The sequence below is a fragment of the Argentina anserina genome, chromosome 3 (genome assembly GCF_933775445.1).
Source record: "Argentina anserina chromosome 3, drPotAnse1.1, whole genome shotgun sequence".
NCBI lineage: Eukaryota > Viridiplantae > Streptophyta > Magnoliopsida > Rosales > Rosaceae > Argentina > Argentina anserina.
In genome coordinates, this window is record NC_065874.1 from 619,803 (window position 1) to 632,437 (window position 12,635).

The 12,635-nt window shown below is 37.0% G+C and overlaps 2 protein-coding genes across 3 annotated transcripts; one reads left to right on the forward strand and one right to left on the reverse strand.

Annotated features, from left to right (window-relative positions):
* The first annotated feature begins 6,806 nt into the window (after window positions 1-6,806).
* Window positions 6,807-10,889, forward strand: LOC126786381 (uncharacterized). Its single transcript, XM_050512192.1, has 16 exons — window positions 6,807-6,961; window positions 7,036-7,118; window positions 7,213-7,303; window positions 7,398-7,530; window positions 7,629-7,809; window positions 7,971-8,115; window positions 8,197-8,287; window positions 8,417-8,475; window positions 8,558-8,635; window positions 8,792-8,875; window positions 9,292-9,473; window positions 9,543-9,671; window positions 9,841-9,913; window positions 10,110-10,195; window positions 10,457-10,541; window positions 10,644-10,889. Exons 1-16 carry the CDS (start codon window positions 6,869-6,871, stop codon window positions 10,674-10,676), a joined length of 1,626 nt encoding a protein of 541 aa, XP_050368149.1. The 5' UTR covers window positions 6,807-6,868; the 3' UTR covers window positions 10,677-10,889.
* A 42-nt stretch (window positions 10,890-10,931) lies between these two features.
* Window positions 10,932-12,306, reverse strand: LOC126786383 (chaperonin-like RBCX protein 1, chloroplastic). Of its 2 annotated transcripts, none has more exons than XM_050512193.1 (6): window positions 12,058-12,306; window positions 11,866-11,960; window positions 11,646-11,763; window positions 11,348-11,364; window positions 11,181-11,243; window positions 10,932-11,083 (listed from the first exon to the last, which is right to left on the reverse strand). In XM_050512193.1, exons 1-6 carry the CDS (start codon window positions 12,212-12,214, stop codon window positions 11,006-11,008), a joined length of 528 nt encoding a protein of 175 aa, XP_050368150.1. In that variant the 5' UTR covers window positions 12,215-12,306; the 3' UTR covers window positions 10,932-11,005. The 2 variants fall into 2 exon arrangements, with proteins under 2 accessions (XP_050368150.1, XP_050368151.1); XM_050512194.1 differs by having other exon boundaries at window positions 11,646-11,779; window positions 12,069-12,194.
* Between the last annotated feature and the right edge of the window lie 329 nt (window positions 12,307-12,635).

The window sequence follows — 12,635 nt, forward strand, 5'->3', positions numbered from 1 at the left end:
AAAGGAATTGGAATTTAGAAAGGAGAAAAAAGAAAAAGGGAATGGAAGAAAACGGAGTGTGGAAACAGAGCAGGGTTGGTTTGGAGTGGGCAAGCAATGTATGACTCTATTTTCTACAAGGTCTCTTTCTACTACTATTGAAATTAGAGTTTCAGTCTCTCCCTTTCCTTCTGTGCCTCACTGATTTTGGATCCTCTGCTTTTCGCCCCATCTTTCACTTGCAGCCAACCTTGAATGGGTTTCTGCCACGTGAAATATGTATATATACATCAAATACATGAGTGTACAACTCAGATGTTGATGTCAGGTTGTTAACTGTGGTAGTTGGGTGGTCCAATTACTGGAAGTGAGTTTAAACTTTGCAGAAAATGATTGATTGTTTGTGACAGTATTTGTCTGTGTGTTTAAAAACCTTGAATAACCATCAAAATGACAACCTTTAAACAAGACTCCATCAGTTTCTGAGAGTCGGTTGGAGCTTGAGAGTTGCAAACTCATGTATTCATTGACTTCATTCACTTAAGGATCATTGTTTACCTAATCTCATCACTAATTAAGGATATGAAATCTATGCAAGTTCGGGCAATTTGTTCTAATTGAGTGGATCAAATCTGCATTTATTCAATATTGAATTATCAAAGTGCAATTTTAGAGGGTCATCTTCAATTTCTAAATTTGCAGCCGTTCATTTATTTTAGCAAGCTATATTTTTGAAATCATTAATTATATCCGAAAATAACAATAGTGCCGATAGCTTATTATTTTTTCAAAACGATTACCAAGAAATATCGTATTATCACTCTTTCACTCTTTCACTCCATACTAAATACAAAATAAGTATTCGCGTATAAGATCCTATACAAGTTAAACATCTCGACAGCTTTTTCATCTCTTGAGAAAATGTAGCTTGATGAGCAAAACAAACTCCCTGTGTGACGTTTTTATATATCTCATTATCTCCCACTAGTCCACTACATGGTTAGTGTTGTTTTGCCCTAGCTAGACTGGTGTTTTTATCGTTATTAGGTAGATCCCATGATCTTCCATTTTTTCCAGTCTCGTGGAGAATGGCAGATTAGGACCCATTTATTTTCAGGGAATATCTTAAAATGACAAAAATGTCTGGTTGTGAATGAGTACTGGATTAGTCACACTCACACTGCTATAATGCTTCTCTCTTTTCACTACCTTTGTCGATCGAGAATGTGAGAAAGGTATAGCCCGGACTCCTGAGTCAGGAATTATTCATACACATTGGATTGTGTATAATCTAAGCCCTTAAGAATCACCCACCAGTTAGGTGACTTGTGAATCCCTCTACATTATATTCGACTGGTCTCCAACTCCTCCATGCATGATATATGAATAGACATGTGTGATACTTCGATGCTGTATTGAAGATGTAAGCATTTCAATGTGGATCGTGAGGATGCTACCATGTCACTAACAAAAGAAAGAGGGAGCAGAATTCCTTCTTTCTCGCTGGTCTAGAATAAAGGAAAAGTTTCCCCTACTTCTTTGAAAACCAGATTAATAGAATGATGGATGATTTGATCTCAACTTGTTTACAATACCTTATGCTTTGAATCACTTTGAATTCATTCATCTGAGTCAAATTCAATACTTCGTGAACCAAGAGCGGAAGTACGGAACACTCAATCTACACCAGCTTGCAGCTACAGTATATGGTTAATTAGTAGCAATTGTCCATATAAAAGGAGGAAGAGAGATCAGCAATGATATATCCTGATATTCATTCAATTTTAACAACAAACTAGTCGAAGAAAATAAAAGAATAATCACACCGGCCAGTTGTCATGTATCAACTTTCTTTGTCATTTCCTCAAATTATAAGTAAGATATGCATCGACACTAGTCTACTTCACATGACCAGCATATTCCTAGTCATCAGTTTTTATATGCACATATTAATATACAATACACAGAAGAGCTGGCTAATATATATAGTCTATTCTCTACTGCACTTATTAAGGACAAAGGTACGAGTCAATCATGTTAAAATTTATTTTTGTACAATTATGCATGAGCTACCTAGAAAGTGTACGTTGGGTTTAATTGTATTAAGATCTACGGGGCCGAGGTCGATCAGTCGGCACCCTCAACCGGCCGGATGGCAATCTGGAAGGCTGTTCCGCGCCTACCGCGTAGGGTTTCAGGTCTCATCTTCCATATTATTACATGCGATCATCAACAATGTGTCCGGTTTAAACTTCCAATATTATCTTGAATTAGTTACTGCAAGTGATCGATCACTTCCCGTGTGATTTCCACTTCATTTTCATGAAGTTAACCGTTAGTTGAGATCTACGCCGCAAATGAACCATGCATAATGAATAAAATGCTTAAATAGATCGATCAAGAATAAGAAATACCCAAGATATGACACCAATAATAGCTGAAAAGTTTAGATTATGCCAATTTAGGCTTTCAAATCTGAATCTTAAGTCGACTGCACATAATTAAGTCTCATCCAATATAAATGCATGCTTGTACGTTCAACTCTAAACAACGTACTACATACGTACAAGATATACACTGACACTGGTCGAATCAGACCATGCATACTGAAATTGTGAACAGAAATATCACTAAGGCCTAGTTGATCCTGAGTTGCGATTGAAAAAATATGTGTTTGAAGATTTAATCAATAGAAACTTCTAAAAGGTTCATTTTACAGTTTTCATAATCTATTTAAAAATTGCATTGGAGTTTGTGAACTTATAAAATAAGCTGATTCATCAAACAATTTGGTTATATTATTTGATAATTTAAGCTAATAATCTGGACCAAACTCAACCTAAAACGAATGCTTAACCAAACTAGTTCAGCCCCAACTTCCCTATAATCTAGTAGTGCTTCAACCACTAGACCTAAATCTATTGCTTCTTTCATCGAGTAGCATGGAAGCGAGATTTCAATTTGTGTTTTATGTAGGGCCGGGCACGGGTTCAGCCCGGGTTATTTTTTTCAGGGCCCGAGCCCGGCCCGGTTGTAGTATGACGGGCCGGGCTTTGTTCTTAAAAAATCAGGGCCCGGGTAAAACCCGGATCAGTATCATCCGGGCCGAGTTCGTCCAGTTTTCCGGGCCTAATTCTGTTTTTGGTTATGTTCTAGTGTCATTGTATCTATTCTATAAGTTTAGGATCACTTACGAAAACCAATTACATAATGACACCTAATGTCCCGGGTTTCCGGGTTTTTTTTTGTTTAAGGATTTGAAGGCCCGGGACCGGCCCGAACATAACAAAACCCGGCACGTTTATCACATAACAACACACGAACCCGGAATAAAACCCGGTCCGCCCGGACGGATCCGTCGGTCCGGTCCGGATTTTTTTTCTTCTTCGGACTTTTTGCCCAACCCTAGTTTTATAACAAGTGATGAAGCTTACCAAATTACCAATGTATACCTCATTCTCTTCAGGCCAGAGATGACCTCTTTCCACACAAAACGATCTAGAAATGGTGGTAACGAGACTGCCACATGGCAAAGGGCACAAAAACATGTGAAAAGTTGTATCTAGTATTCTAGTTGATGAATGCATCTATACCAGACCTGTGCTAAGGTCATTTATTAAACTTCAAAATGTATTACAAGTGTTACGATTTCTGTTGCGAAAGTAGTTTAGTTATTGAACATTGGTTAATGTCAGTAGGGTTATGTCAGTAATATGATCTCTCGCATCTAAGGCTATTTCCAACTCGCTATTCGTAGCTCTTAGGCCATATTGTGATATTATTCATCGATGTGACATCAATTGTCTCAAACTCAAGTGTATTACAATGTAACAATTTAATATATTGTTTAATGTATTAGTATCTTTTTTAATTTATATATTATCATTTAATTAAAATTTTACTTTTATAAATGATAAATTTAATAAATATGTCATGAAAAATATTAAAACTTAAACTTTTATTTCATAAAAATTAAAATTACATAAATAATAATTACAAAATACTAGTAATCATGATCATTTGGTGTATCGGTCGGCATTTTTGAATAATATGCATCACCAGATGATGTGAATAACTCACGTTGTCTATGAAAAATAAAATTAATTAAAATTAAAATTATCTTATAATGAACAACTACTTTTTATCTTATTTTTTACAAAAATTAAAATTAAAATTACATAAAAAATTAACTAATTTAAGTTTCATAAATTATATTTAATGATTAAAAAAATACTAGTACTCATGATTATTCGATGTATAAGTCTATTAGAGGTGGCAAACAGGCCTGGCCTGACCCAATATTTTAAGCGGGCCAAAACTGTGTTTTTACTGTGCTCGGACCGGCTCATTTGCTTAAACATTAAACCCGGCTCATGAACCAGATTTATGTCGGGCCGGGCCAAAAAGCGGGCCAACCCGGCCCATTAGAATTATAAGACATAATTCGAATAAAAAATATTAAGTAATTATAATATTTATTTTATATAACTATTCATAATAGTAAAATAAAAAAATACTACAACATATTTTATAATCTTATTTCTAAAACGTTACATATGTCAAAACAATGACATTTTTTCACTACTTTGATAATATTTGTGAAATATTATAGTTAAAATAATGAAATAAACAAGAGATTTTAATTTAAAAGTTATAATATTCAAGTTAAATAATGATTATTATTTAAATATTTATATAAATAATATAAAATTATGTGTTAACAAGCCGGCTCATGAATTTATCGTGCCCGGCCCGGTCCACGGGTTAAAATATCTCGGCACAACCCGACTCATTACAATAACGGGGTCGGGCTGTGCCGGGCCGCTAATGGGTTGGGCCCGTACTGGGCCTGGGATTTTTGGCCCATTTCCCACTTCTAAGTCTATATATCCGAATAATAGTCATTTGCATGTATTTTTAATTATACTTATTTCCAGAAGCAAAGTCGGAAACTATTTTTTTCTATTTTAAATGATAGCTATATTTTTCACTTTTATTTGTAATTTAGTTAAAAATTATTAGTTTTAATAAATGATTATTGTTTGTTTGTTCATTAAAAATGATTAGTATTATATTGGTAGTGTTGTTGTATATTTAAGGAGTTATTGCACTATAGAAAATACAAATTTAACAAGTTTAATGTTGTAGTATATTATTTCAATAAAGAAAAATACAGTTTTCTTTTTCAAATAATGAAATTATATATATTCAGTTTATTCACTAAACAATGTTGTTTTGTAGTTATGATATTATTCACCAAAAAGTTATATTCACTTTAAACCGGTGAAACTGCGGCTATCCTCTGCTAGGGTTTCTCTAGCGACATATTTGATTGTGTGTGATGACAACAACGCCTTAGAGCTGATAACTCAGATCAGGGGTTGCGATATGGGTTATGACTCTTTCTCGTACTCGTGCAGTCATTTTCTTTCCTTGAAGAAACCAGTGGTAATTTTGGTGCTCGTTGTTGCGGTGTCTAGGCTTTGGGGCCTCATGGAGAAGCTTCTAATACGAGAGGAGGAAGAAAGAATATTCATCTTTTAGTTCAAGACTGAGAAGGTGAGGAATGATGTCCTGGATGGAGGGCCATGGAATTTCAGCATGGGGTCGTGACTATGACTATGGACTTATTGTGGGTGAAGGGCAGCCAGACTCGTCGTCGACAACAGTGGGGCTGGAAAAGGCTGGGTCGAGAAAAGGAAGAAGGACTCAACGTCGGAGAATGGATCGGAGGAGGCGGTGCAACTGCTGGGAGATCCGGATGTGTGTCAGACTGGGATTTTGTAGTCATAGATGGCAGAGATGGCACCGTGAAGCGGTGTGTGGGTTGCTGAGCTCCGTCAGAATTTTTTGGCGGGAAAAACTAGGGTTGGCTGGTTTTGACCGAGGCTGCTGGTTTAACTAGGCCACCTTTTGGCCCTGGAAAGCCAACATAAGCTTATGGGCCAGTTTTAAGTGAGCCACTTGTTCTTTTTGGGTTGACGACTACGCCTTTTGAAATTCAGTGGATTACTGGCCTTTTGGAGTCCTTTGGAGGAATAGCTACGCCCTCGAGTATGAAGCGTGTGCGGCCAACATCACCATCTGATGTGGAATGTGTTAAGCCTCCAGCTACACTTAAGCTTGGGTGTCCCATTGGTAGTCAGAATAAGAAGGCTAAAGTGGACAAAAACAAGTCAGTGCCTTCAGAATTGAGTTATCAGGTGTTAGTGAAGACTCCAAGCCCTAGTTCTAAGGGCAATGAGAAAGTTTTAAGATTTTGTTTGGGGGATTTTTCGTTTTATTTTTATTTTGTTGTTTTGAACTCTAGTTTTTCTGTTTTGTTTCGTTTTTCTTTTGACCTGTTATGGGTATTTCTCATGTTTCATGTGTTAGGAATTTCGCATCTAAATGGTGCTCTTGTTTTGTTTGTTAATGAGGAAATTTAGAATAGGTGGCTTTTCTTATGTACATCGGTTTTTTTTTGGGGCATTCTGAGTGTTTGTATATCGTAAAATAGGTGATAGCGGACGTGTATGTAACGACCATCTTGAGTTTTTATTAATAAACACCTTAAAAAATGAAATCATTCACCAAAATAACAATAAAAAATAATTTTTAAAATAGGATCTACATGTACTAGTGTGCCAGAAATATCCCAAAAGGGAACACTAGCCCATCGGTTAGGGACGAAGTGCCCTTTACCTTTGGGATTCACTTTATTCATTCTTTGTTTTCAAGCCCAAACAGGCCCATTTCAAACGACCCATCATTGCCCAAGACAACAGAAGTACAGAACCCTCCTCAAACAGAGCCGTGAGTCAGAGGAGAGCTGAGCTAGCCTTTCATTTGTCTTGTTCAAACTCTCTGACACTATAAAAGTCACCAAACTTTAATTTGAGTAAGAGATATGAACAAGAAGGGTTTGGCAATTCTAATGCGAACCAGAATGAGACCCACCACCAACAACGACTCAGCTCACCTCGCGCGCTCTCCTCTCGCCGTAAGTCTTCCACTTTTCCGATTACCCTTTTTGGAATTTTCACGGTTTCTGATAGGAGTGTTCTCTGGAAACAGAACATGGTTAATCAAACGCTGAATGGAGGAGGCCAAACTAGTAGCGGGACCCAAAAGCTCAATCCTTCAAGCAACACCAAGAGGTGTTCTTTGTTCTAAACACAATACAAAAGGCTTGAATTTTTACATTGTTTGAACGCAGTTAATGGTTTTTTATTTATTTTTACTGTTGTTTAGGGAGTTTGAGCTTGTAAGTGAGTCCATGCACTCTGCAATTTCAATGAGTAAAACTGAAGTCTTAGATTCTGTGCTGACTGATTTCTCAGAGGTAGTTTTTTTTGGAGGTTAATATGAAGTTTAGTGTTTTAGTGATGCTCGGTGATATTTGGATTTTGAATGTGTTTTTTTTTATGGTTGAGTAGGGATATTTTAGCCTTTGCTATGAGAATCGTCGAAAATTGCTTGAGCAACTTTCCAAAGAGTATGATCTTAACAGGACACAGGTTCGAGATCTGATAAAGCAGTATTTGGGACTTGAGCTTCCTGCAACTGGAAGTGAGTTTTGGGTTGATGTCTTTTCAGTTGCTGTGTTGCATTTTGCAGTTGATGATTTATAAGAGTGAGGTTGTTTGATGGGATACATGTATCTTCAGGTGACAATGCTGCTCACTCGGTTGAAGAGGAGGCGTCTCTTTCTGCATTCTACCGCATCGAGAGGAACTTGAGACATGCTCTCAAGCCGATGTATGAAGTGCTATTTGAGCGGCTTAATACGCATCCTGGAGGGTTGAAGTTCTTGTCTATTCTTCGAGCTGATATTTTATCTATTCTCGTGTAAGGTTATACATAATCCCTACTTTCTTTTTTTGTTATGTCTCACTGACTCTAACTGATGAATGAACTATGTTTTCAGTGTAGCTAAAACTACTAATATGTTAAGAAATGCAATCACTGCCAATAGGTTTAAGATTTTGATATAATCTTGCATAACTCAGAGAAGATAATCTTGCATCTTTGCGAGCACTGGATTCCTACTTAAAGGAGAAACTTAGTACGTGGCTTAGTCCTGCTGCCTTAGAGCTCCACCAGATCACATGGGATGATTCTGCCTCTTTGCTGGAAAAAATTGTGGCTTATGAGGTACTCTCTTTTGCTTGTCTTGTACTGCATTTAATGATGTTTGTTACAGGTGGCTTTATAATTTACTATTATATTGCATAGGCCGTTCATCCAATCAGCAATCTTATAGATCTTAAGAGAAGGTTGGGAGTTGGTCGCCAGTGTTTTGGATACTTTCATCCGGCAATACCTGGTCAGCCTCTTATCCCATTGGTCCCATCATTTAACTGTCATTGATCTCATGACAATTTGTTGTAACATGTTAACACAGTCAATATTTTCTTAAGTAATACGTACGCTTCATTTATCTTCTTCTTTTCAGGTGAACCCCTTATATTCATAGAAGTTGCACTCATGAAAAATATGGCTCAATCTGTACAAGTCAGTAATCTTTCAGTAGTTAAACTCTTCATAGATTATTCATCTCTATTTTCTGGTGAGGCAACTAATAATTGTATAACAGGAAGTCCTATGGGATGACCCTCCTATTCCTGAATGTGAGGCTACCTGTGCATTGTTTTACTCCATATCATCAACTCAGGTGTGTAGTTTGTTACCATACTTACTAGTTCTTAAATGAATAGAAACACATCAAGTAAATCATAAATACTTATCTCATGGTCTTGTAGAGTGGCTCTCTCTGCTTTAAACTTGCTGCTAGCTCAACTTAATTTGAACTGTTTCTGATTTTTGACAGCCTGGCTTATCAGGGATCAACCTGGGAAAGTTTTTAATCAAACGTGTGATAACACTAGTGAGGAAAGACATGCCCCATATTTCTGTAAGTTCTGTCTGTTCCTTTTTTATTTTTTCAAATTTGAAGAGCCTGACTTGCAATACTTCACGTAGTTTTAGTTTTGGACTTTTTGCCTGTGATACTAGCTTGTTGATTTACTTCTGTTAGTGCTGATAATTACTTTAGTGACTGTTAATTACCTCAACATTTATAGGTTGTGGTCACTGGTAATGCTTGTATGTGGTGTTTTTAAATTTAACTTTCCAACTGCCCATAAAATGAAAGTAACTTGAGAGCTTTTGCATTGCTTTTTCTTTTTGCCGACTTTCAAATATTTCTGTTGTTGTTTTACTAGATTCATCATTTAACTGTTCTTATTATAGATGTCAAAGCAATAAAAAGATAGTGCGTTATCAAAGTTGGGACTCTTTAAAAAATTTATCTGTCTTTAAAAAAATCAGATATTTGCGACTCTCAGCCCCATTCCGGGCTACATGCAATGGCTCCTATCAAAATTGGCATCCCAGTCAAAACTTGCTGAAGGTGAAGACATGCCGAACTCATCAGCTGATAGATCTGGTTCCACATTTTGGGAAAACATACTTGAACCAGAAGAGGAAAGAGAGCTTATGGATGCTTCTGTGTAAGTCTCTCATTCGCTTTGGCACATTCCATCAGCATCTGGAATACTTAATAACATTTAATTGTGCAGGGAATTCACCACTGGGAAAAACAGCATGGAAGTGATGTTCAATTTACTGGCTTCAGCAAACCATGAGTGGACAAAGTCTGATACATTGCTTTCAGCTCTAAAACCCCCCTTAATGCGATTGTGTGCCAGGTCCGAACTCGATTTTCCTTCTCTTTCTTGTTGCTAAGCCACTAAAGATGATGGGTCTACTAAAATGAAATGGTTAACATTACATCACAGAAATGACTTTTAACAGCTCGCAAGCTTTTGTGTTCTTCTGTGTGACACTATTGACATATCTTTGTTTCTCTTACCAAAGGTACCTTCTGCAAGAGAAAAAGAGAGGCAAAGCTCTGGATTCTGTTGCTAATTTTCACTTACAAAATGGAGCAGTATGCCATTTCACTCTAATTTATGCAACAATATGTTCTTAGAGCATAAGTTACAGTTTATAGTCGGATGGTGCATTTAAACTTTGTATTAGATGCATTAATGATATACGTAGAACTATGCTATTCTCTGAACAAGAAATCTGACAAGTACGTATTGATAGTATATGCTAATTTCATTTTTCATTCTGTGGAGCAGATGGTTGAAAGAATTAATTGGATGGCTGATCGATCAGAGAAAGGTCTTCTTCAAAGTGGAGGTATCATGGTGAACTATATTTACAGGTAACCAGGACCTTCTCTCTCATATCATATATGATTGATTCCTCCATGGAAACCTGTTCAATTATGAATACGATGCAACTGTGAATCATACACTTATCAACCATTTGTTGTAAATAGCTTTACATATTGCATTGCGAGCATCCATCTGAGGCGATATCTGATCAACAATTGTGAAGCTCTTAGTTCATTGAATTGTGATTTTCAGTTCACTGCTGTATCAAATATCACTTGTGGAACACTAATATTGAACCATTATTGCAGATTGGGCAGAATTGAAGATTATTCTCAGTCATATTTCAGTACAGGGCATATCCACACTTCTAGTGAACTTTGCCATTATGTTGAGGTAATTAGTTGTGTAGTGAAGTGCTACCTTACATGTACCATGAAAGATGCTTGGCATTGTCATTTAAACTCAACTTGTTCCTGAATGTCTCTTTGCTTGCAGCCATTGCAAGAACCTCAAAATACAACAGGATAGCCGGGTAGCAAAGTGATTCAAAGTATGTTCCACACTTTTTATTTTGTTGTTTTCTATAGTGAAAAGTGATGTATCTTCAATCAATGTATATAGTATGTCATTATAATGTAATAATAATGTCTTGCTTCTTCAACTTTTGTTATGGATCTTGCAAGAGTCGTAATGTAAGATCAATACTAGTTAAGTATTGTAGCAAATGCCTTATATGATAAGATAACCTTTCAACATAAGTCGCATGCTTCTTTCTTTTGTACCATTTGGAGCTCAATCCGTTGATATACATGTTACATTAGTTTCATCCACATAGTATGATTTGGATTCGTCACATCTCACTCTCCTTCATTGTCCACAAGGCTTGTTTCTAAGACATAATCTCTCATGAGTCTCGTGTTGGATTCATCCACCATCTATACAGAAGCCACAAAACCAGTAAGAAACCTAAAAGATATAACTTTCACTGTGGGAAAGACTAACCAGACTTCCAGAAATAAGTAATTTCCTGACCTTACAAGCCAATCGTCTTAAGTTGTCCCATTCAAAATCATTTTTACAATACGCAGATCGAACCTGCAGAAAAATCCTACCCTACTCAATTTGACAACTCTTAACAAGATTGTAGTCAAACAAATAACTATAAACTGAAAATTCTAGTTGATCTTCATAGGACTGACCTCTAAAATCCGCAGAGCTGCCATATGGATGCCACACAACGATAGTTTCAATGCCCCCATGTATTGATCACAAATCATATCGTCAAAGTCAGCTTAGAATTTAGAAACCTTTAGAATTGAGCTTAGGGCTTGTTTAGTCTGCCTAGAGTACAATCCATACTGATCATTGCGTCATACATATTTAGTTTACGGTAGAAAACAATAGAAAAGAAGCACCAGTTCATTGTAAAAAACGAGCATGTATGATCAGTATGTAAGGACTTTGCGTAGGGTTGGAAGGTTTTAGACATCGACATACCTAGAGTCTGATGCCTGGATGATTCTCTCATCAAATCGCCGCAGAACTTGTCTCCATCATTCAATGAGTTTCTACTCAAAAACTCCATTAGATCTTGATATGCCTCTGTGTTGTAACTCTGCTCTGGCAATTTACTGTTAACAGATTTATATATTATCCAAAAACAGATAATTTTTGAAATTTTAAATCTAGTTTTAAAAGAACAAAGAGGAGCAGGAACCTCAAGCTGTGCAGTGACAATCCTAACAGCAACATAAGTGAAGAAACTATGGAGATTGTTGGCCGCCTTTGCTTCTGGCGACGCTTCTCCAAATCCTGCATATAAACATCAGCCAAACTCTATAACAACCCACTTAAAACAGAAGCAGATCACTGTAGAATGTAGGAGAGTGTTGATTACTGAAGCACCCACCAGGGACATACATCTTTTGGCAGTGTATGCGAGTTGGCAGAGGGGTTCTTCGTTTGGAATGCCAAGAAGGATGAGCTTTGCAAACTCTGTTGCTGGGTTTTTGAGAGAAGAAAGATGTGAGCTGAGAGCATGGGACAAGTGCTGCAGAGGATTCCATGGATAAGAGATAAAGAATACTTGCATTTGTGAATATGAGCAGCTTCTGTTTCAAGACCAAATATTTCTTCCATTCTAAAATATCTTCAGGTTCCACAAGTACAACCACTGAAATGTCCAAAAAAATATCTGTGTTTTGGACTGGCAAGTTGTAGTTCACTAGTTCAGCTACAAAGTCTTTCAGTTAAGGCCGGACCACATGTCTCGTCTAATCGACCAATAACATGCTTCCACTTCTATAGATGGGGCATGCTATCCGGAAATCGGTCATTAGACGTTGCTCCGGCGCCTTAGGGAAACCGATCACTTCTCTTGTCCGACCGGCGGAAAGTAAGTATTTTCAGGTTGGATACTTTTACTATGGAGAAGAACACATTTCAGCAACTGGTAACAGTTTGACGTGTACATGCTTTTGGACACGC